Below are 23,023 nucleotides of genomic sequence, written 5' to 3' on the forward strand. Positions count from 1 at the left end.
TTGATTTTTAAATAATGGTCATTCTGGCTGAGGTAAAGTAGTATCTCATTGTGATTTTAAGTTGCACTTCTTTACTTTAGATGTGTGCAGCTTATTGTATGGCCTATGTCTCAATAATGCTATTTAAAAAAATCTTATTTTGGAACAAAATCTTTACTCACACCTCAAAGTAACTAGAGAATTTTTAAGGTGAGTACCTATGAGTTTTGGGAAGTACAACTTATACTTTTACCTGCTTCCAAAGCGCTCTTCCCCAGAATGCCTGTCCTGTGTTATTAGACGGTTGAAAGTAAAATTAAAATCCTAAGATAATTTAGGTATATCTAATGTTTAGTGTTTCCATGCAAGAATTCCTAAAGACTCCAAAGATATCCAGTTATATGATTCTCCTTAATCTACATGTGTGAAAAGTGTAAAAGCTCTGGTATAATTGTGCTGTATATGTCAAAAGGTAGTAGACTTTTATATAGCTTGTTAATAAATATCCTGAAACCATGGGAGATGTAACATACTGTACGGTTTGTGCTGTGGTGGTGGTACAGAGTAGAGTTAGATAGAGAAACTGTAAATTTGAGACTCTGGGGGAACCTTTGAGTTCAGAAATTAGGACAATTCAGGCTTGTCACCAGGGAATCCATGTTTAGAAAGCAGGGTAAGGGGCGCATCTATTTTAGAGGTATTAGGGAGACAAAATAGGAAAGCAGTTAAGTTGAGTTTGGAGTGGGCATCGGTAGAGAAGTAGTGAAATGGGACAGCGGGCTAGACCTTGTTTCTCAGTAACCAAGGGAAATGAGAGAACTTGTTCTTACCATGGACTCAAAAGTAAAAACAAAAACAAAAACAAAAGATATGATCACAAAAGCTGTGGGGCAAACTCAATGACATAGGTAAATTCTAAAATTCTGTTTCACGTATTAATCTGGGCACATGTAGCTGAGTGAGACTGTGCATCTATAACCTGAATAACTACAGATAGGAGACCTTATTCAATCTTAGAAAATGTGGTTTACACAGCCCTGCAAATAGAGGAATATGAAAGTACCATATGCTTTCTATCAAGACTTATTCACAATGTGGTACTTATTCCTGTCACAAATGCCGGCCACATTGCTCTAGAATATTATTTAATTTTCAATGGCTTTTAAAATTCTTCTTATTAAAATAGAACATCTTATGGGTACCACTCTTCCTTTAACACATGGAAATTCTTACTGGCTTAAGAAGACCTTCAGTGAGGTAGGGCCTTTGTAGGCAGCTACATTTTATTGAGAGGATGTAGTCCAACCATTTGAAACTGCTATTCCTATATTCAAAAATCCAGGGGGGTTCCTACAGCTTTTTAACTTTTTATGCCTACATTTTTGCTGCAGCAGGTTTCCTACAGTTTCTACCACAAAATTCCCACATTGTGTAGCAATACAGTTTTAAGTGATGGACACAGAATAAGGACACAACAGAGGTAAGGGTGTGAAACAAAAAAGCCAGGGGAGAAATCCTGCCTCTGGGATCTTGCTCCAAAAGAGAAACCTCTTCTCTCCTAAAGGTTAGAAATATTACAAGAGTGGTTGGAGAACCTTCTCTCTGGGGGATTACTATGGAGAATGCTTTTTACCAAATCAAGCATATTAAAGCCAAAATCGATTTTATCTCCCAGATAATTATTTTCACAAATATCACTGCAAAGTTTCTAATGTTATAGCAGTACTTAGAACGTTGTATTAACGGAATGGGTGTGTGTGTGTGTGTGTGTGTGTGTGTGTGTGTGTGTGTGTGTGTGTGTGTGTATTTTTTCATGCTTGTGGCGTGTATCAGTGATTTTCATCTTCTTTTTTGGTATGTGGTCATCTCAAGCTGCCCAATGAATGTTTTCACTTGACTTCTGTTGATACCTCCAACTTAACCTTTAAACAAAATGTCTACCGACTTTCCTAATTCCCTTTATTTGCTCCCTCCCTCACTCCCTTATCCTGCTTAGGCAGCCAGTCATTCCATTTTGTTAATCCTTCCTTTGTTATTTCTCTCACATTCATTTCTCTTTTCATTTTTATGGTAATCCTTTATTTAGGCCTCGATTATCTTGTGCTTATATCACACATACACAAATTGGTCTTCCTTTTCAGAATACAAATTGGTCTTCAAGGGTAGGTAGTACAGAGACTGGATAGAGGAATGATTTTCCCGCATGCCAAATGAGGCCAAGCAAGGTAAGGTCAGACCAAGATAGGTGAGCTATGTTTGGGCAGAGTGGGGCAGAGGAGTTTGGGCTCTAATCCCCACCTCTTGGAAATTGGAGATGGGGGTGGAGATGCTTAGTTCCAGGAAGGATGAGGTGGGTCAGAGGAGCATATCAGGCATGGAGGGTGGAATTCCTGCTCCTTAGTATCTGCAGTAGGGTCAGTCCCTCTAGATTCTGTGCCCTGCCCTTCTGGCTAAACACTTATCTTTCATTTATCTGTGGCTAGAGAGAGTACTAGAGAGACAGTAAAAGTTTGTTGAGGACAGACATTATACTTTTTCTTATAACTTACATGAGTAACACAGTATTTTATAGGTGATTTATAATGCTGCTATTAGAGATATTAATTTGTCTTTATTTCAGAGTTAAATCTTTCAGGTCCTCTTTGAGACCCATCTGGCTCCCTTTGGAGATGTTTGTTTATTAGATTATTAATGTTTCCTTGAATCAAATTACATATTTTAGAGTTTATGGGACTTCCTCTGCTAAAAAAGGATACTATCTTCAGGAAGCAATGGATCCTAAAATTGACTTTGAAACACTCAACAATTTGCCAGCAACAATACTATATATCATCTTTTTAAAGTTTGTGTTTGACGGCATAATTTTTGACTTATTTCTCTCAGGATTCAAAAAAGAAAAATTTTGACTCATTTAGCCATGAAACAAAGGCCTTTACTTCTCAAGATCATATCTAAGTTTCCCATGTTAATGTCCCTCATAATCTTGTCAAGTGCTATATTTTAAGGTATTTTAATTGATATAAATGTTCCCAGAGGCTTCTCAGCAATACCAGTTCGAACTTTAATACTGAAGATGTTTAGCAGTCCTTGTGTTTTCAAAACTAGAAGCCTTTGCGGGAGAAAATATTCAAATACAAAATTTCAACTTCTGCTTCAAACAACCTATTTTGTTACAAATAAATGTCTCTGAAGAACCTCTTAATACTTTTCTGTTACCTGCTTATCTGTTAGTCTGCTGAGACTAGATATTCAAATATTCCAAAAGCCAGAGTGTATGCAAGTTCACTTTCATCTGACTTGTCATAGGAATTTAAACATTAAGCCTCAAAGTATGGCACCCTATATGTCTTCAAAAAAAACAACAAACAACCACATTGTGACTACTAGATGAGGTAAAATTTGTAATAACAGAATCAAAAAAAGTCAACCCTAACTTTTCAGCGCTTGAACTCCCAATCACCCCCACTAAAAGCTTCAATGTTCATTGTTAACCTTGAATCAGAAGAATCACTGATCATCGAGTTCGGGAGATGTGACTGTGAGATCCAGCTTTGTAAATAATTTCTGGATGTTTTTGGGCGAATCATTTCATCTCTCTGATTCTTAATCTCTTCACTTAAAAATGAGGGACTTGGAGTATCAGATGATTTCTAAATTTCTTCTTACTCAAAGTCTATTATTCTGATCCCGAAAAAGAAATCGAGTCCTTCTCAATACATCCCAAATTGGATATTCTGGATAAGAAATTTTGAAACCAAGTCACACGAAAAGTATGTGAGGGCTAAGAAGTCTAGTTTGGGGAAGGGTAAACATTATGTACGAAAAAGAAATGTCTTAGAAGAAAGCAGGCAGGGTAAGCGAGGAGGCTGAAGGGTCGCTCCACAAACTGAGGCAGAAGGAGCAGCCGACAGCAACGCCAACCGCACCCGGAAGGCTAAAGGAGGCGCCCTGGGCAGGGAACTTCCGGTTGCGGGGAAGGGCGGCGTCCTCTCCTAGGGACTTTGACGCGGCTTCTCGTCGCGTTCCGTCTTGCACGCCTCGCAGCCCACCTCCGCGCGAGTTCCAGGCGCTCAGCCCCGGAGCAGCGCCCAGGCAACCATTGAGGCGTCACGGTTAGTCACGGGATTCGGAGCCGGGCGGCTACGGGCGGGGTGTCGCAGCTCTCTTCGACGTACCTGTCCTCAGGAGCTGCGGCGGCGACTGCGCCTCGGACGGCCGTCGGGGCCGAGAACCATGAGCCCCAGGGGCACGGGCTGCTCCGCCGGGCTGCTGCTGACGGTCGGCTGGCTGCTCCTGGCGGGCCTCCGGTCCGCGAGCGGGACCAACGTCACCGCTGCCGTCCAGGATGCCGGCCTGGCCCACGAAGGCGAGGGCGAGGAGGAGACCGATGACAACGACAGCGAGACCAAGGAGCACAACGCCCCTCCTGAAACCGAGGATGGTGAGGGCGGGAGCTCCCTTGGGGGGCACGCGGAGGCCGCTGTTGACGGAGCAAAGGCCTGCTGTTTGCCTGAGAACCATAATTATGTGTGTTAATGTCTAGAGAGCTCTCTCGCATACCTCAGCCCCGAGTTTGTCCCTTTCTTGCATCCTGTGGCCTTGAAGAAGAATGTGCTCATTCTCCCAGGCCACAGCAAGATATACAGATAAGCACGTATATAGAAATTGCTATAGAAACACTTCTAAATATTGCTTTGGACAAGGAAAAAGATTTTTTTTAAGGGTTGGAGGTAGCCTTCCACCAAGAGGAATCATTTTGACTCCTCTTGCAGTCATTTTCCCTTCTCATAGTAGATTTTTTTTTCAAGTTCCAAGTTGCTTGATTTCCACATTTGCACTTGGGGTTGCAATGGAATTCAGAATCCCCCTTTACGACGATACATCTAGACAGACCAGTATGTGACAAAACTGCCCAGAAGCCCCATGGCAGCTTCCTGCAGCTCCTAGCCTTGAGCACCTCTGCATTGTGGTGTTTGATTGGTATGTGCAGCCTCGGACAAAGGAATGGAGCAGTAGAAAACACCTGTCAAGGGATCCAGCTAGTGGCTTTGTTAGATGCTACATATTAACCAAGGAACAATGAGCCCCCGCTTGGTACATACATTGGCTTTTTTTCTGCTGGCTCATTAAGCAATAAAACTTGACAGGCTGTTGTACATGTCATATTGATTAGTAACTCACATTCTAGCAGGTAGAAGGTCAGCAGCAGGTTTGCTGCCTTCTCAAGAAAGATTATTCCTTTCCCTTCTAAATGACCCAGCTGCGATTCTTTTAATATCGTTTGCATTCTCATATCTCTTCAGTCTATACATATCGAGTGACTGCTGTGTCTACCAGCCTTTCTTTTATTTCCTGATGGTGATCCTCAGCACCAGCAGAAAGAAATGAACTGTCTGAGGTTAACAGTGGGATCGAGGTTTGCACGGCCTTGTAACATTATACTACAGAGAGCTTAAAAAGATCCTTGACTTCGGAAATGTGAAAAAGAAAGATGACTAGGAAAGAAGAGAACACGTTTTAAAGCATAGTAGCTATTGCTTCATTCTCTTCTTTAAAGTAATTGAATTAACAATTTTAGTATTAAACTGGCCAAGAAATACTTCTAACTATAAAATGCTAAATATTATTTAGGCTAAACTCAGGCAACAAAGTTATAATGTCTTACATTCAAATTAAAATGTAGGTTAGTTACTTATTCTCTGAGTCTCAGTTTCCTCATCTACGGACTTCAAGGAATCCATGTACTTTCTGGGATTTTAATACATACTATTTCATGCATAAGTGCTTTTTCTTGGGGAGTGAGAGAATCCAAAACTTTAAACAATCTGAGGTGTTAGAGGTCTGAAAATTTCCAGAACCATTATTGAAATTTGCACTGTTCCCTTAACCCTCAGTGGATCAGTAGAAGCAGTTATCCCCATTTACTATCCAGTGGACCTTTAATTTTTTTTAGTCATTTAAAAATAATTTACAAATAAGAATAAAGGAATAGTGAAAACAACTTTGTTAGAAATTTCAAGAAGAATTTAAACATGGAAAAATTCAAATTTTTATTCCATATATCCTAGTTTTGAAGGTGTATGTACTCTAATTGGGCAAAGTACTTTGAATGCAACTAAGTGCTCAACTGTTAAGCATGAATCTGGAATGCATTCATCATGTTAATACTGATTCCAGATTTTGAGTGCATCTTTAATAAATTCTAGCTTATTATTAATCTTGGTTCTTTTTGCACTTGTATTGTCAAAAAAAACAACACTTTTGAAAACTACGAAGGCATATATTTTGTTGAAGAGAAAGCCATCTTCTTTTCTTCATAATTGGAAAATGTTTTCATCTTTAGATTTATAAACACCAACTAGAATGATTGGTCCAATGAATTTTACTCATTTCTACATAATCTTTTCTTTCAGTCACCTTTATATACATATCTTTCATCACAATATGTTCATTTACAAACCTTGGCAAATAAATGTTGGTGCATAAATGTTATAAAAAAAGGAAAGAATACTGTCCATACCCTTTTAACAAAACAGTATGGCACAAGTTATTGTCACATTATATTTCAGGATCAAATCTTTCCTGTTGTCAGGCTAACTACATGATAATACCATATATTCTTTTCATCCCCAGAAATATGATGTGTACTCATCAATTCTTAAGTTAGAGAAAATTCATCTAGTATATTCATCCAAGATAATCATCTCTCATTGAGATTTTGCTTATACAATCAATTTCATCATCATCATTAGCATCTAAAGTGCTGTTATCTGTCTCTTTTCATCTTCTGATTCGTTCAATAATTGTGAAATGTTTTTCTCTGTCAGTTTTCTTCTCTTTGCCATTATGGGCAAAAAATGAAAAATTGAGAAATCTCAACTGTGTTCAATAAAAGCCAAAAATAGACTACAAGGAGGATACCTCTAGACTTCTTTTGTATCTTCTTGAAAGATGTTACAATATCTTGGGCAAAGCAATATGAAAACATGGGATGTTGTAGAATAGCTTGTGTTAGTGTAATTCTTTCACCATTACATTATTTTTCTAGGCAATTCCAATCATTCTTTCATTTTTAAATTTTAGTCATTTAAAAATGTAGTTGAAAATAATGAACAATGCCATCATTATGGATGATGAAATATCACAATGTTTCAAGATAAAGAAAAATCATTAAGATATTAGATTTATGGCCAGGCACGGTGGCTCATGCCTATAATCCCAGTGCTTCGGGAGGCCAAGGCGGGCAGATCACAAGGTGGAGATCGAGAGCATCCTGGCTAACATGGTGAAACCCCGTCTCTACTAAAAATACAAAAAATTAGCCAGGCGTGGTGGCGGGTGCCTGTAGTTCCAGCTACTCGGGAGGCTGAGGCAGGAGAATGGCGTGAACCCAGGAGGTGGAGCTTGCAGTGAGCCGAGATTACGCCACTGCACTCCAGCCTGGGCAACAGAGTGAGACTGTCTTAAAAAAAAAAAAGCTATTAGATTTATATCCTTATACTTTTGTTATACCTTGTACACCCTTTAATATACCTTTTAAATATATCTTTTATACAGGTATACCCTTAGATTTATAAATAGGGGCCAATAGACCTACATAGTAATTGCAAAATAGAAAGTTGTAGTCTATACAATGGGTTTTATCCTATACAAATATAAGTATATGTTATTTTTGTCTTTGGAATACTTCTAACGAAGAATAGAAGTCATAAAATATCAACCTTTCAAATCAACTGTCAGAAACTGAAAAACTAAAATTGCACCCTGATGATATGCACCAAAAGTTATCATGTGCTGTCCTGAACTGAAGAGAACATTTCAGGATCTGGCCACAACTAAAAGAACAAGATCATTATCCTCACCACTGTGGATGCCAGGCTGTTGTTAGTATAGTCTAAGACCCAGTAGATTTTTAGGGAAGCCTCTGCACATCTTCGACTCCTATTGAATTCACTATTGAACTCTCCATTCATTTTTAACTGTCCTGTCAAATTAAGACAACCCATAAAATAGTTTTGGACAGCTGGCTTTTCGGCTGTATGTGAAGGACTTTTTATTCCTACAAGGTTTCATTTTGTTAGATTTGCCCATTATTTCACCCTGTCATTTTTTAGATCCATATGTATCATCAAATATTTTTGCTATCCTTTCTAGCTTTGCAGAATTCTGGATTCAGTCAGCATGATAACAGCATCTTTTTCCAGGTCATTAATAAAAATGTTGAACAGGACAGAGCCCTGTGACACATCACTCCAACCATGTTGATACCAACTGGTTAATTAACAACTGTGGTCTTAGAGTTTAAACAGTTTCACATAAAACTACTGACATTCAGACCATATATTTTTTTACCACTCATAGGTTTATAACAAGAAATTTTGACAAATGCCACACTGAAATCCAGTTACATACAATTCCACTGACCCACCATTGTAGGATTCCCATTTAAAAAAAAAGTTACTGAGTAACCTAATGGACACTCAATACATCATAGAATATTAAAGCTGAAAGGGACTTTAGAGACTTTCTTACTTAGTCTCTTTTTTTTTCTTTAAGGAAACAAGTTGGAAGAAATTGAACAACTCTCCCAAAGTAGAATGCGTAGTGATTGACTAATGGTTTTTGAAAAAGGCTTATATTTAAAAGTAGTGCAGCACTCATTCTCTTAGCCGTGTTTTCTATGTTCAGGATTTGGCTTTTAGTTTGTGTCTCATAATGTGCCTGTAGAAGGTATCTAAGCATTCCACAATTCAAAATGGATCATCATGATAGTCTAAATCATTTATTTTTGTGAAAGAAATGACTTAAAGTCAATATTGATTTACTTATGTGCATCGGGTGCTTACTGAGTATTCAAGATACTATACTGGGGCTGGGCACAATGGCTTATTCCTGTAATCCCAGCACTTTGGGAGACTGAGGCTGGTGGATCACTTGAGGTCAGGAGTTTGTGACCAGCCTGGCCAACATGGTGAAACCCCGTCTCTACTGAAAATACAAAAATTAGCTGGACGTGGTGCCGTGTGCCTGTAGTCCCAGCTACTCAGGAGGCTGAAGCAGAAGAATCACTTGTGCCTGGGAGGCGGAGGTTGCAGTGAGCCGGGATCATGCCACTGCACTCCAGCCTGGGCAACAGAGCAAGACTCTCGCAGAAAAACAAAAACAAGAAACTATATTTGGTGCTCGTAAGTACAGAATAGTAGTGTTTATGAAGCTATTTTGAGATTTTACAGTTATCAAAATAGAAAAAAACAGCATTATATTAAATTAATAAGTACAAAATGGGTTTAAATTGGGTAATTATATCTTAAGTATGTTTGTAGTACTAAACAATTTATAGAATGCTTTCACACACATTATCCTTATTTAATTCTTACAGCAATCAAATGAGATGGATTTTCCTTTCCAAATTTTGCAGAAGGGTTAACTAAGCCTGACAGCATTTAATTAAATTTGCTCAAATGCAAACAGCTAATTAGTGATAGAAGCAGCTCTTTGGACTCCAGTTCGATGTGTTTTCCATGTGATTTGTTGTCCTAGGGTACAATGCCTTTTAAAAGTCATCTTCTAACATCTCACTTTATATTTTTTCTATTGAGATTTTCGTCCTAATTTGAGCTGAAGAATTGCTTATATACTATAGCTAGTGGAATTCTATGCCAAACTTCAAATGATTAGAAAAAGAGAAACATATGATTTAGAACTAACAACACTTAATTTCTTAAATAGTGATATATTCCTATACTAACCTGGTAGCATGTTGAAATAAATTCTTAGAAATATTTAAATTTACCATCTTAACCTAGGAAATGAGTAGAACTAATCTATAACTTTTATCATTTTAATGAACACTGGTAAGGGCTTCTTTTTGAATGGAAATTATACACTAAAATTTGGAAAATAGAGAATAGAAAACATTGGTTTTTACAACAGATAGGCCTTTGTGTGTTTTTCTGAGACCCTCTATCAAGTTTTGACTCACTATATATCAACTGATGAAAAACATTTTTAAGGTATATACAAAGTTTAAATATAAACCTTCCTATTAGGTTATTTCCTAATTTAATGGACTTCTTTAGAGGTTTGAGACTCTTTTGAATTAGACAATAACAGTACTCAGAATGGCATTGTTTTCTGATTTAAATGGAAAACTTAAAAAATGTCTGCTGCCCATATCATACACCTATCTTTCATCTCCAAGTAAGAGGTGTTTCACTTAGAAAAGTTTTCATATAATTAAATAATGTATCTTTACCCTTTATGTTTAGTTTCAAATGGGAATGTCGTCAAAGAAGTAGAATTCGGAATGTGCACCGTTACATGTGGTAAGTAGCTTGGAGCAGATGAATAAACCATGTTGTAATTTGCGGGGGAGGAAAGGTAAAAGCAGATAGTGTGCAACTTTGTAACTTGTGTACTTTCATGCATCTCTCATGGATTTTTATTTCTAATAACTATAATGTATACACAAAACTCAGGGTGATTGCTTTAAACTGTAAGATATTTTCAGTTTATAATCTCTAAATCTTATTTTAACCTAGGAAATGAGTAGAACTAATCTATAACTTTTATCATTTTAGCTCCCTATTTTTTTTTTTTTTGGCACATAAACTGCCTTCACCAAAGTAAAACTTTCTCTATGTCACAGATGTTCAGAAGATGAAAGATTTTCCAATGCGTCTCACAGATGTCTTCCCACATACTGTGTTGGCAAATTTATCAAGAATTTGCTTATTTGTAATAGTCCATTCTAAATTCTACATTCCTCCAATTTGCGTGTCATGTTTTGGAGAAAAGATGTATTGGCTTTGTGAGGAGGATAATATTCAAAGAATATGACTTAGTCTGATCATTCTGTGGATAGAAATTGGACATAAAATTTCTCTAACAAGTTTACAATGAAGTCGATGCTGCTAGTTAGAGGACTATCCTTTGAGAAACAATGCTATAGACCAGGGTACTGAGAAGACCATATATAATTCACAATCAAATTAAATTTCTTCTAAATAGAATCTGCCTTGGAAAGAAAATAGTGATGGGAGGAAAAAGGGGACAATTATCAGAGGATAAGAAGACAAAATCCATTCAGATCTAGATCAGAATGAATTTTGCAGGGGTGGCGGTGTCAAAAATTACACCTGAATTGTTTTTATTTGGAGAAGCTTTTTAAAATTGTGGTACAATATACCCAACATAAAACTTACCATTTTAGCCATTTTTAAATGTACAAGTCCGTGGACTTAAGCATATTCACATTCTTGTGCAACCATCACAACTGCCCATCTCAAGAACTTTTTTATTATGTCAAACTAAAATGCCCATTAAACACTAATTTCCCGTTTCCCCCTCCTCCCAGCTCCTGGCAACCACTATTCTTTCTATCTCTTAAAATTGTTTTAACCTTTTTTTTTTTTTTTACCTTAATTTCTTAGTAAGTCAGAGTCATAAAATGAGAGAAATCCATGTAGTAAGCCTGCAATTACTTATTTGTGGTTTACATCTTTGTTTAGCTGCTAACTTCGGAAATTTTCACTGGTAAAGAATTGTTTTTATGACAGTTCGAGTAATTGCTGTTGTTTTCTATTATATAAGACAAGTTTAGAAATTGTATTCACTCAAATGATTATTTTTTAAAAATTATTTGCCTACTGTGTGCCAGGCATCGTTATAGATGCTAGGAATGTGAGCAGACAAGGCAGACAAAACTCTCTGCCCCCAAGCAATGTATAGTTTAGTAAGGGCAGACACATAATATGTAAAACATGTAATGTATCAGATGGTAATAAGTTGTAAGGAAAAAAATAAACTAGAAAAAGCAATATTTCGTGCTGAAAATGTTAAAAACCTTTCAATTTGAACTAGAAGAGAAAAATGCCTTGATGAAAATTCTGTTAAACTTCTGAAACAGTATTTTAGCAGTCAAAAAGTTTTCTTTTATATCCAGGCAGATTTTTAGGTGTTACTTGGTATTACAGAAAATCCCACACCTACATGCATCTCAGTGAACTGTATTTAGCTAAATAAATAAATAAATACATAAAATACATGCTTTAGGCCGGGCGCGGTGGCTCACGCCTGTAATCCCAGCACTTTGCGAGGCCAAGGCGGGTGGATCACAAGGTCCAGAGATCGAGGCCGTCCTGGCCAACATGGTGAAACCCCATCTCTACTAAAAATACAGAAAAATTAGCTGGGCGCGGTGGCACATACATGTAGTCCCAGCTACTTGGGAGGCTAAGGCAGGAGAATTGCTTGAAGCCGGGAGGCGGAGGTTGCAGTGAACTGAGATGGCACCACTGCACTCCAGCCTGGTGACAAAGCGAGACTCCATCTCAAAAACAAAACAGAAGAACAAAAAAAGCCTGCTTTAAAAATATTAACAATAGCATGTTAATTACTTCAGAATTAAGGCTGTGCTTCTGAAGACGCTTTCAGGTTGGCCATGGTGGCTCACGCCTGTAATCCCAGCACTTTGGGAGGCTGAGGCTGGCAGACCACCAGGTCAGGAGTTCGAGACCAGCCTGACCAACATGGTGAAACCCTGTCTCTACTAAAAATACAAAAATTAGCTGGGCGTGGTGGCACACGCCTGTAATCCCAGCTATTCAGGAGGCTGAGGCAGGAGAATTGCTTGAACCCGGGAGGTGGAGGTTGCAGTGAGCTGAGATCATGCCACTGCACTCTAGCCTCTGCGACAGAGCAAGACTCCGTCTCGAAAAAAAAAAAATCTTTCATAAACTCAAGTGGAGCCGTACTTCAGCCATTCTCAGCCATCATCTCTCTTAACCAAAGATCTTCTTCCTTCCATCCTTCCATTTTCTTGTTTCATATGTAGCCTTCTCCCTTACTATTCAAAGTGCGGTCCACAGACTGCATGAGTATCACCTGGGAGCTTGTTAGAAATGCAGAATCTCAAACCCATTCAAGAACAGCTAACCAAAATTTGCATTTTCGTAAGATCTCCAGCTGACTTGCATGCACTGTCAAGTTTGAGAAGCAGTTATAAGACACCTCTAGTCATCAACTTTCCTTTGCCCTCTAAGATAACATCTTAGACGGGCTGGAAGAGGAAATCTGGTAGTTAAGGAAATAAAAATTGACTCTTTCTTAGCCTGTCTTAACATGGGACACGGTTCAACATGTAGCTAATTCCACATTTTGTTATTTCTCTCAATTGTGGTGATGTGAGGCAAACTCTGGAATTCTGAGATCAGTTAGGAAAGTTAATTTCTTGTTACAAAAAGTGTGACAATCTAAAGACAGCATCTTGTTGGAAATGGAGATTTGGTCAGTAATAGGTTGCCCTCTCTATATTTAATACAGACATTTTATGAATCTAAATATTTAAAGGCATCATTTATGCTAAAATGTGATTTTTTTATTTTCCTCCAGAAACTTTCCCCATGCTTCCCCAAAAAGTTCCATGGTCAAATAAATTTGGGAAATATTGTATACCACTGTATTCCATCAAATCCACGAATTTATGGACTGTAAGATGTACATTTTATATACTCTAAAAAGGAAAAATACTGCCAATTAATTTATGATATGTTATCAATTGTAAATGTATTCTGATTTTAAAGATGTTAAAATGTAAAAATTTTACATCTTAGATCAATGCAAATGTACACAATAGCATGTTAATTTACTAGCATATTAAAAGTTCCCTCAAAATTCCGTAGTAAAGCGGTCCCTTTAATTTCATTTGATGTACCATTTTCAAATGTGTATAATCATGGAATCCTTTTTCTTATGGTAATCAGAGGAACTAGTGTTTCACGTAACTCACTCCAGAAAATGCTGTTTTAGGAAATAATTCAAAATGAAGAGCCAAAAAAATTTTAAGTGTTATCATTCTGAATTTAGGAACTTAATTTCTGAAATTAGAAGAAAAGTCTTAAGAAAAGACCTAGGTGGGAAAGTGAAGACACTCTGGAATCAGTTTTTTTCTTAACATTTGCCTTTTTAAATTTTAAACCAAAGGTATTGGTGTTAGAGAAGTTATCTTAACAAATGGATGCCCTGGTGGTGAATCCAAGTGTGTTGTACGGGTAGAAGAATGCCGTGGACCAATAGATTGTGGCTGTGAGTTGAATTATGTATTGGAGGGAGACTGTGGGCGAGAGTTTACTCTGGGGAAGTGTTTTTCACCTCAGGTTGCCACTGAGTAGAAGGAGGCAACCAGTTGACATACTGAAAGGAAATCATAAAATTTTAAATTCCACTTCTTTAAACAGTTATAGTTCTGAGCAACTTTCTGATTTTGCTTCACATTTTTTTCAGAGACATCTAAAATTGAACATATATTCTCTATAATACACTGGAGGCTTACTGTATATAGAGTCTATATTTGAGGCTGTCCTGCAGCGAAATGCTTTTGATGCTTTAGTCATGGCATTTTGTCAGTAGATTGGTAAACTTTAAATTGGGAACTTTGACAGCTGTTCCATATCACATTATGCTGTTCTGAAATTTCAGTATCTCTAATGGGAGTCCCTAACCAGTACATTGGAAGCCACTAATAGATCTCATAGTTTAGTCTAACAGATCACTAGGTCAATTACAACTTATTCTGCATAAGGAGCAGAGAGCCATGGTGTCTCCTCTCCTGCTTCTTTTGGTGACTTTATCTTTGCACCTATCAGTCTTCTGTTCCTCTACACTCAAACTCCCAATTACGTTTGATAACTTCCAGCCTGTAGTTGATTTTTAAAACTGGAGGTTGCTTTTTAAAGTAGTATTGTGACACCTGTAATCTTAGCACTTTGGGAGGCTGAGGCAGGAGGATCACTTGAGCTCAGGAGTTTGAGACCAGGCTGGGCAACATGGTGAAACCTCCATCTCTACAAATTTTTGTTTTTAATTAGCCAGGCATAGTGGCATGTACATGTAGTTCCAGCCACTTGAGAGGCTGAGGTGGGAGGATGGCTTGAGCCCAGGAGGCAGAGGTTGAAGTGGGCCAAGATCATGCCACTGCACTCCAGTCTGGGCAACAGAACCAGATCCTGTCTCAGGAAAAAAAAAAAAAAAAAGTAGTGTCGTGTATAAAGCAATTTATAATGCCCAATGGTATTTATGTGCTTAATTTTTTTTCAGGGGGTAAACCAATTTCAGAAAGTCTTGAAAGTGTTAGACTGGCATGTATTCACACATCTCCTTTAAATCGTTTCAAATATATGTGGAAACTTCTAAGGCCAGACCAAGTGAGTAATGAATGGATATAACCTGGTGCTTTCTAGTGAATGATAAAATTTGTTTCTCAGTTCTGATGGCTTTCAGAAAACTTTCTTTTTAAAACCAGTTTGCCAAAATGAAGTTAAGAATTACACAACTTTATTATTTTGGAATTTTAAAATTTTCATTATTTACTAGGATGAAACTTTACATATGTCTAAGGGCCAGCTATAATCAGAACTTTAAAACGTCCATTTTATGCAAAGTATTCCATTTCAGAAGCAAGGTTTTCATTGGCTTATATAGGAGTTGTATAATGATAACAGTGGCTAACATTAATTAAGGGTTTATTAAGAGCCTTTTTTAATCCATATGACAATTCTGTGAGGTAATCACTATCATTATACCCATTTTTACAAGTAAGTAACTAACTGGTCCACAGTCACACAGGCAGGAAGTGGTAGGGTTGGGATTTGAAGTCTGGATTGTGTGACTGAAAATCCATGTAGATCATTAATTACTAAACTAGGCTAAGAGAGACAGTAACCCTCCTTTCCTTAAGGGAAATAAATTGTTTCCTGGTAAGTGTACATGAAGAATGTTAATACTTTGTTATTTTTTTCTTTTTAAATAGCAATCCATTGTACTTGTAAATGATTCAGCAATCCTAGAAGTACACAGGGAAAGTCACCCCTTGGCTTTCGAGTGTGACACACTGGATAATAATGAAATAGTAGCAACTATTAAATTCACAGTCTATACGAGCAGTGGTAAGTGTCCAGCAATGTCTTGGTTTGCTTATATACCAAACTTTAAAGAGCATTAAAATCACTTAGAGGCTTGTTAAAATACCAATCTCTAGCCCTACCCCCAGAGTTTCTGATTCAGTAGATCTGGGATGGGACTGGAATAAGAATTTCCATTTCTAACAAGTTTCCCTGTTGCTGCTGGTCCAGAGACCACACTTTGAGAACCACTGGTTTACATCATTTAGACTTTTCTACAAGATACTACTTAATTTCTTTTTCACAAAGTAGTCACAATTTCCTCACTTTGGGAAACTGGTGTATTTCTTAAGAATCTTCAGAGAACAGTCCTCTAACTTGAATTATATTCTTGCTTTTACTTTCATTATAAAAGTGAAAATGGATAAATGGAATTCTCATGGATGCTTATGAAAATTTTCATTCAGTAAAATAAATAAAATTAAGAAATACGATGTCAAAGTATGTCTCTTTAAAAATTATATATTTGAAGCAAATGTTTTTTGATGAAGCACTAATACAGTTCTCAAAAATATATATATCACAAAATGCAAATATTGTCCTGAATGTCATTTTACATATTAGAAACCATATTTTCCTTGTGAGATAGATCCATTTGCTTATATTCAATTTAATCTATGATGGCTTACATATCTGGGTAATTATTTCCTTTTGTTCAGCTGCTCTTAACTGTTTTAATTGTTGTTATCAACTTTGTTGTTAGGGATGTGGGGACTTGGTCACAAGTTCTTTTGAGAATCCTATCAAGGCTCAGGATCCTTTTTCCAGAAAAATGTCCACATACACGAATATGCCAAAAGTTACATGTAATTTTAAAGGAGTTTTTAGACTTCTTGAAGCTATTTCTGAACACAAAGAGCTTCTGCTGTAGAGATACCACACAACATAACCATTTTATTGAAATGAAAACAGGTTAAAATATTTTAGGGTGATTTTAAAAAATAAACTACTATTTAAACTTTCTTTGATGTGCTGTTTAATGAGTTTAGAAACATCTTCGTGGTGAAAGCTAATAATCTTATTCCTCTATTGGATATCAGGTGTTGTTAAAAGGATAATTTTCAATAAAGTTCTAAAAAAGGCAAGAGAATAAAAACACCATTAAACTAAAAAATATCTCAACTAGCCCTCATTCATGATATTAAAGGTGTGTGGAGCCATTCTCAGTCTTTGTCCCTACTATCTCGTCCCTGTTAGGACAATTCAGTGTGGTTAGCTCCTCTCATATTTAGAAGGGAGCATGCATTTGGTAATGTATATGTTAAAGGCTGGAGCACAGACCCTAAACTGTCAGGCCTTTATTGAGACAAAGTTAACTTCTCTCTCTCATAGCAGCAGTCCAGGAATGGTGGGATAGCTCTGCCATCTCAGTATGTGCACTGATTGAATGACAAAATATTTTTAGAACACTCCAGTATCTATTAATTTCTTTAAACATGACAATTGGGTACACCACTGCAACAGACCCCTTTGGCTGATTAGAAATCAAACAAATGTTTTGGCTAGAAATGTCTACACAATATGGTACTAGCATGAAACAAATATGTAATTGAGATATTTTTAGGGTAAAAATGGTTTCCCTAGTGAAAAATTCTCATCCATTCACTTAAATATCAGATTTTTCACTCCCACAATAGTTGTCTTTCATAAATAGGCATTGTTAAAAAAGATACTTTGAAGTACTCAGAATGTGACTATATTTGGAAATAGGATTTTTTGCAGATGTAATTAGTTAAGATGAGGTTGTACTAGAGCAGAGTGGGCCTTTAATCCAATATCACTGGTGCCCTCATAAGAAGAGGAATATTTGGGCATGCTTGTGCACACACACACACACAAACACAGACGGAGAGTGGGGCGGGGAATGCCAGGTGAAGACACAGAGAGACAGACATAGGGAGAAGACAGCCATGTGAAAATGGAGACAAAAATTGGAGTTATGCTACCAGAATCCAAGGAATGTCTGAGCCTACCAGAAGCTGAGAAGCTGTAAAAGACAAGGAAGGATCCTCCCCAAGAACCTTCAGTGGGAGCATGGCTCGGCCAACACGTTGTTTTCAGACTTCTAGCCTCCCAAACTGTGAGACAATACGTTTCTGTTGTTTTCAAGTCACCCAGTTTGTGGTACTTTGTTATGGTGGTCCTAGGAAACTAGTAAGTACATAAGTTTAGTTTATCTAAAAGTTGACACATCAAATTTAGCCTATTTTTCATTAAATATTTCAATAGGAAATTGAGCCTATTTTTTTCATTACCTGTAAAAATAGTCTAGGTGACCTTTGCAAGACTACTGTTGTAATAAATAAAATCTTCATGCCCCTCACTCTCCACCCTCTCTCAGCTAACATTGCAGAGTAATGGATAAATGAAATTTGCATTTCTCCTTGTCAGGTTTCAGTTCTGAAAGGTGTTTTTTATTTAAGTTTCCAAAATGCCACCACTTGTGTAAATCTAAAGTTATTTTGAAATAAAAAGATTTTTAAAAATCCAACAATGTTGGAACATAAATATAGATGTACTTTCTGTAGCATACTTGGAACTATTTAGCGAAATCCCTAACGTGCGTTTATAGCTCTAGAATTACTAGGCAAAATGGAAACTTATACTCCATGATGTCTAACAGATAGGGAAACAAATCTAGAAAAATAAGCAGTTGAGATTGCTCATATGGAAGACTACTTCTGACAGAGTGGTACTTATCAAAATCAAAATATTTAAATAGTCAAAATATACCTTGTACAAATTAAACCTCCCTGGACCTTGGTTTACTTATCTGCATAATGCAATAGTTGGATCAGATGATCTCTGTAGTTCTTTCTTCCATGAATCTTTTATGATTCCAGAATTTGGGGACATAAAAGAGCTACAATAAAGCTATATAATTCACAAAGTAAGTAATATTCTATGTTAATTGGCTTTTTACCAGTTTACAATGTAGCAATACTATAATACACATGATAGGTTGGCTTTGTCTCTTTAATAACGTTATTTGCTGAAAGAGCAGAGAGATATGGGAGAGAATGCTTGAAGTAAGAGTGGTGCATGAGGTGGGTACAGTGGTGTGTGCCTGTAATACTAGCTACTTGGGAGGCTGAGGTGGGAGGATCACTTGAGCCCAGGAGTTCAAGGCCAGCCTGGGCAATATAGCAAGATCCCATTTCCTAAAGAGAGGGGGGTCGGGGTATGTGGATATGTGTATAGAAAACATTGAGCTTCAATTCCTTTCTTATAGCAAATATGAAAATTAGAGGGGTATCATAGTCTTAAGTGTAAAAGCTAAACCCATAAAATTTTAGGAAAGAAATATAGGAGAATATTTGCATGATTCAGGAGTAGGCAAAGTTTTCTTAGACATAATTCAGAAAACAATCACCATAAAAGGAAACATTGAATAAATCAGAGTGCATCAAAATTAAAAACTTCAGCTCATTAACAAAAATCATTAGGATAATGAATAGGCAAGCCAAAATCTGGTAGAAAACATTTATAAAACATGTACAGTCAGTACAATCAGTTTGAGAAAGTTCTCATGGTTTCTTAGACAGCTAAACACACGTCTGTCGACCCTATGACCCAGCAATTCTATTATTAGACATTTAGCCAAAAATTAAGATATATATTCACAAAATGACTTGTATAAGAATGTTCATGGCAGCTTTATTTATAGTATCTCACAACTGGAGCAGCCTAGATATCCATCAGTAGGAGGATGAGTAAACAAATTGTGGAGTATACCTCGTAATAAAAAAATGATAGTTGCATATAACAGTATGAGTGAATTTCTAAAACATTATTCTAAGTAAACAAATCTTTACACAAGAGATTACCTAGTGTGTGTTTCCATTTATATGTAGTTCTAGAATAGTCAGAGCTAATCTATGGTGGAAAAGAAAATCAGGATACTTGTTGCCTCTGGAGGATGAGGAAGGAGTTAATTAGGAAGAGGCTCAAGGGAACTTTCTGGGGTATAGTAATATTCTATATCTTGACTAGCATTTAGTTACATATATGAGTTTGCCTTTGTCAAAACTAAGCAAATGTACATTTAAAATCTTTGTGCAATTCTTTGTGTGAAAATTTTATTTCAAAGAAAAAACTAATATTAAACTCCAGTTAACGATATGCTTGCCGAAAAATTTTTGGGGAAGAATACTGACATTTGCAAATTATATTGAAATGCATAAAAAATATGATGGATTAATGAATTGATAGAGGAATGGATAGATGAATTTTAAAATATTAATGGTAGTATTTAGATGGTGGTAATATAGGCTGTTCGTTGTCAAATTCTTTTAACTTTTTTGCATGTTTGAAAAGGACATTTCAAACATGCAGAGCAAGATCATTAATAATTTTCTCTGCACTAAGTATTTCTTTATGTTTCTAGAGTTGTTCTTCAAATATAAACTTTTAAGTTAGATATCCATTTCCTTTTCCTCAGTAGTAATACTCATTAGGTTTGTGTGTTTTCTCTAGAATTGCAGATGAGAAGATCAAGCCTACCAGCCACAGATGCAGCCTTAATTCTTGTGCTGACCATAGGAGTCATTATCTGTGTATTTATAATCTTCTTATTGATCTTCATAATCATAAATTGGTAGGTGAACAGCAGAATGCATCATCACCCTTGATTGACATCCTCCTCTTCTTCCCCCTCCTCATCCAGTGAATTGCAAAGCCCTGTCTGTGATGTCTCCTACATGTTGCCTTGAAACTGTCCATCTCCTTTCATTACTCCTGTGACTGCCCTAGTTCAGGCTACCCCGTCTCTTTATGTAGATGCTTTTTAAAACAATCTCATGACTTGCTTCTCCAACTATGAGAGAGCTTTTAAATGCGATTTTTATAATTTTATGTGGTAATTGCTTTAAAAAGTTTTATTTAATGAATATTTGTGTTGTCCAGTTGCGGTTCTCTCAACTCTAAAACTTGGTTATTGTAACCTACTAATTCATTTGTATGACAATATTTATAATACCTACATGAGTAGTACACCCTGGTAAGTCTGAGGGCTTATATACTATCGATTTGTAGCTGATGCATCACAAACTAAAAATGAATAATGAATACAAAGGCACTTCTTAGAGAAGAGGTAATATATATGTTTTATATATATACATATATCATTATAAAATATATGTACATATATTGTATATACAATATACATATATCTTCTATGTATAGATAATGTATATACAATATACATATGTCATATATAGGTCATATATTACCAAATATGTATATAGTATATATTATTTATATATAATATATAATATACATGAGTATATAATATATGGGTTATATTATATATGTAGATATATGTATGTATAACATATCTATTACCTCATATCTAAGAAGTGCCTTTTTATTATTTTTAGTTTGTGATGCATATATATTACATATGATTGTGTATACATCACATATATATGTAGTATGTATGTATATGAGCCCTCAGGCTTACCAGGGTGTAATACTCATGTAACTATTATAAATATCATCATATATATTACATATGTATATTTATACCATGTATACACATATATATTTGAACCATATATGTATACAAACATGTGTATTATGTATATACATATATATACATATATGTATGTATGTGTATACATAATAGACACATGTATGTAATATATATGTATCACAGACTAAAAATAATGAATAAAAAACACTTATTAGAGAAGAGGTAATATATTATATATTATATTTACATGCATGTATATATAATACATAGCATATATATTATATACACATATATTATATATACATATAGTACATACATATGACTTGTATACAGTATATATACTATATTTACATATATAATATATATACCATATATACATATATACTATATGTACACATATAATATATACACTATATGTACACATATAATATATACACTATATGTACACATATAATATATATACTATATATACATATATATTATATATTACTTCTTCTTTAAGAAGTGCCTTTTTATTCATTGTTCAGTTTTAGTTTATGATGCATCAGCTGGATGCATCATCACAATGAATTGGCTGGAAAATGATTTTGTTAAGTATTGTAGGACATCCACTGAGGACTTTAAGCAAAAAAAACTGTTTTCATAAAATTTTCCAAAAGAATTATTTTTTTGAGTATGTCCCAGACCCCCCACCCCTGTAAAAGTGTTTTTAAAAATCAGCCTTCCAATTTTTTTCCTGAGTAGGTATAGTCATGTAACCTTAGTGTAGATGCTGAACATTTTTGAATAGTAATTTTTATCATTATAATTTTTTAAAATTGTATTCTTATTGAGATAAAATTTGAATATAAAATTTATCATTTTTACCATTTTAAAGTATACAGTTCAGTAGTCATAAATACATTTATATTCTTTTTCTTTCCTTTATAATATACCTGTAATATAGCTGTAATGTAATGTACCTGTAATATATATACAGGTACAAATATATATACAGGTTATATATATTTGTACCATATATAATATATACATACAGGTAATATACACACACACACACACACACACACACATATTTCTATACATAGAAAATATAGAAATCTATTCAGTTTTAGTTTTCACTTCATATGGTGGTTTTGGTTTTGGTTTTTTCTTCCAGGGCAGCAGTCAAGGCTTTCTGGGGGGCAAAAGCCTCTACACCTGAGGCACAATCCGAGCAGAGTTCTGCGAGATACAAAGATTCAACTTCTCTTGACCAATTACCAACAGAAATGCCTGGTGAAGATGATGCTTTAAGTGAATGGAATGAATGATGTTTGAATGATATATAACAAACCAAAGGATATTACAGAATATTAGATTCATTATTATAAAAATAAAATATACCTTGAAATACTTTAATAATGTTGCAATGGATTGCCACCGCGTGAAGGAAATGCAATGTGGGGATAGGACTGTTTTATCAGTGCATTTTTCCAGTACAGTTATCAAATATTACTTTTAATTTGTTCTCAACACTTATTTCCGGTAATAGCTTGGGGATATTTATCTAAAGGTACCCCCAACAAATCTTCTAAGTGCATTTTTGATCACTTCGATAACTTCTTAGGTGATT

General features: G+C 35.8%; 1 protein-coding gene across 1 annotated transcript; it reads left to right on the plus strand.

The window, feature by feature from the left end:
* The first annotated feature begins 4,111 nt into the window (after nucleotides 1–4,111).
* Nucleotides 4,112–22,812, plus strand: SPACA1 (sperm acrosome associated 1). The gene is made up of 7 exons (XM_032164952.2): nucleotides 4,112–4,420; nucleotides 10,248–10,304; nucleotides 13,963–14,064; nucleotides 15,076–15,182; nucleotides 15,788–15,923; nucleotides 20,415–20,535; nucleotides 22,568–22,812. Exons 1-7 carry the CDS (start codon nucleotides 4,213–4,215, stop codon nucleotides 22,719–22,721), a joined length of 885 nt encoding a protein of 294 aa, XP_032020843.1. The 5' UTR covers nucleotides 4,112–4,212; the 3' UTR covers nucleotides 22,722–22,812.
* The last annotated feature ends 211 nt before the right edge of the window (nucleotides 22,813–23,023 follow it).

This window comes from Hylobates moloch, unplaced genomic scaffold (assembly GCF_009828535.3).
Source record: "Hylobates moloch isolate HMO894 unplaced genomic scaffold, HMol_V3 SCAFFOLD_2, whole genome shotgun sequence".
NCBI lineage: Eukaryota > Metazoa > Chordata > Mammalia > Primates > Hylobatidae > Hylobates > Hylobates moloch.